Below are 2294 nucleotides of genomic sequence, written 5' to 3' on the forward strand. Positions count from 1 at the left end.
TTCTGGCAGTTACAGTGGCGCTCCTTCGAGGGGCCAGTTCCAGCAGGGTCAGGGTCGTTCTTTTAGGCCCGCTCAGTCGGCCCGTCCCGAGTATCGTGGAGCATCTTCAGGTCGTGGTTATTAGGGTTCTCAGCAGATTCAGCCTTCACTCAGCGCTCATCCAGCACAGAGTTCATCTCGTGCCCCGTCTGCTCAGGGTTCTTCCAGGCCGAGTGCGTCAGCTAGTCACTCCGGCGCGAGGGGTTCCCTTCAGTCCCATTCTCTGGCACCTGGGAGTTGTTATGAGTGCGGAGAGTTTGGACATATGTGGAGGCAGTGTCCTCGTCGTTGCTAGCTCATCTCAGCAGAGGGGTCAGCCCTCGTCTTCTGGTCCGGTTTCTTCAGCACCCGCCCTGCCAGCTAGGGGTGAGGGTCAGGCAGCCAGGGGTCGCCCCAGAGGTGGAGGTCGATCGGGCGGTGGTCAGGCTCGCTTTTATGCCCTTCAAGGCAGGACAGATGCCATTGCTTCGGATGCTGTCATTACAGGTATTATTTCAGTCTGCCACAGAGATGCCTCAGTCTTATTTGATCCCGGTTCCACCTATTCTTATGTGTCCTCATATTTTGCTCATCATTTGGGTACGTCCCGAGGGTGTCTTGCTTTACCTGTTCATGTACCTACCCCGGTGGGCGATACTGTTGTTGTAGACCATGTATACCGGTCATGTTTGGTTACTATTGGGGGTCTGGAGACTCGAGTTGACCTGTTGCTATTGAGCATGGTGGATTTTGATGTTATTTTGGGCATGGACTGGTTATCTCCGTGTCACGCTATTCTAGATTGTCATGCTAAAACAGTCACTTTGGCTATACCGAGTGTACCGAGGATCGAGTGGCATGGTGTGACTGATCATGTTTCTAGTAGGGTGATTTCATTCCTAAAGGCCCAGCGTATGGTTGGGAAGGGTTGTCTTTCATATTTGGCATTCGTGAGAGATGTTGGAGCCGAGACTCCTAGCATTGATTCTGTTCCAATTGTGAGGGAGTTTCCCAATATTTTCCCTGCAGACCTGCCGGGCATGCCCTCGGACAGGGATATTGATTTCGGTATTGACCTGGTGCCGGGCACTCAGCCCATTTCCATTCTGCCATATCGTATGGCACCAGCGGAGTTGAAAGAATTGAAGGATCAGCTTCAGGAACTCCTAGATAAGGGGTTCATTCGGCCTAGTGTGTCACCATGGGGTGCACCGGTTCTGTTTGTGAAGAAGAAGGATGGCACCATGAGAATGTGCATTGACTACAGGCAATTGAACAAAGTAACAGTGAAGAACAAGTATCCCCTGCCTCACATTGATGATTTATTTGACCAGCTTCAGGGAGCGAGGGTGTTCTCCAAGATTGATCTCCGTTCGGGCTATCACCAGTTGAAGATCAGGGATTCAGATATTATGAAGACTGCTTTCAGGACTAGATATGGGCACTATGAGTTTCTTGTTATGTCTTTTGGGCTGACCAATACCCCAGCAGCGTTCATGCATTTGATGAATAGAGTATTTCGGCCTTATCTGGATTCGTTCGTTATTGTTTTTATTGATGATATCCTGGTGTACTCGCGTAGTCAGGAGGAGCACGCGCAGCATTTGCGAGTTGTATTGCAGAGATTGAGGGAGGAGAAGCTTTATGCAAAGTTCTCCAAGTGTGAGTTTTGGCTCAGTTCAGTGGCTTTCTTGGGGCACGTGGTGTCCAGCGAGGGTATTCAGGTCGACCCGAAGAAGATAGAGGCGGTTCAGAGTTTGTCCAGACCGACCTCAGCCACAGAGATCCGTAGTTTCCTTGGTTTGGCAGGGTATTATCGCCGGTTTGTTCAGGGATTTTCCTCTATTGCATCGCCCTTGACCAAGTTGACTCAGAAGGGTGCTCCATTTGTATGGTCGGACGAGTGCGAGGAGAGCTTTCAGAAGCTCAAGACAGCTTTGACCACAGCTCCAGTATTGGTTTTGCCAATAGCTTCAGGTTCTTATACTGTATATTGTGATGCTTCGAGAGTTGGGATTGGATGTGTATTGATGCAGGAGGGTAGAGTTATTGCTTATGCTTCTCGTCAGTTGAAGCCCCACGAGAAGAACTACCCTGTACATGATTTGGAGTTGGCTGCTATAGTTCATGCTTTGAAGATTTGGAGGCACTACTTGTATGGCGTATCTTGTGAGGTATTCACTGATCATCGCAGTCTTCAGCATTTGTTCAAGCAAAAGGATCTTAATTTGAGGCAGCGGAGGTGGCTAGAGTTACTTAAGGATTATGATATTACC

At 49.5% G+C, this 2294-nt stretch overlaps 1 protein-coding gene across 1 annotated transcript; it reads left to right on the top strand.

Annotated features, from left to right (window-relative positions):
* Positions 1269–1676, top strand: LOC109228402 (RNA-directed DNA polymerase homolog; the record flags this gene model as incomplete). Its single annotated transcript, XM_019393539.1, has 1 exon — positions 1269–1676. A coding segment is annotated over exon 1 (408 nt), but the record flags the coding sequence as incomplete, so codon positions are not given.

The sequence above is a fragment of the Nicotiana attenuata genome, chromosome 6, assembly GCF_001879085.1.
Source record: "Nicotiana attenuata strain UT chromosome 6, NIATTr2, whole genome shotgun sequence".
NCBI lineage: Eukaryota > Viridiplantae > Streptophyta > Magnoliopsida > Solanales > Solanaceae > Nicotiana > Nicotiana attenuata.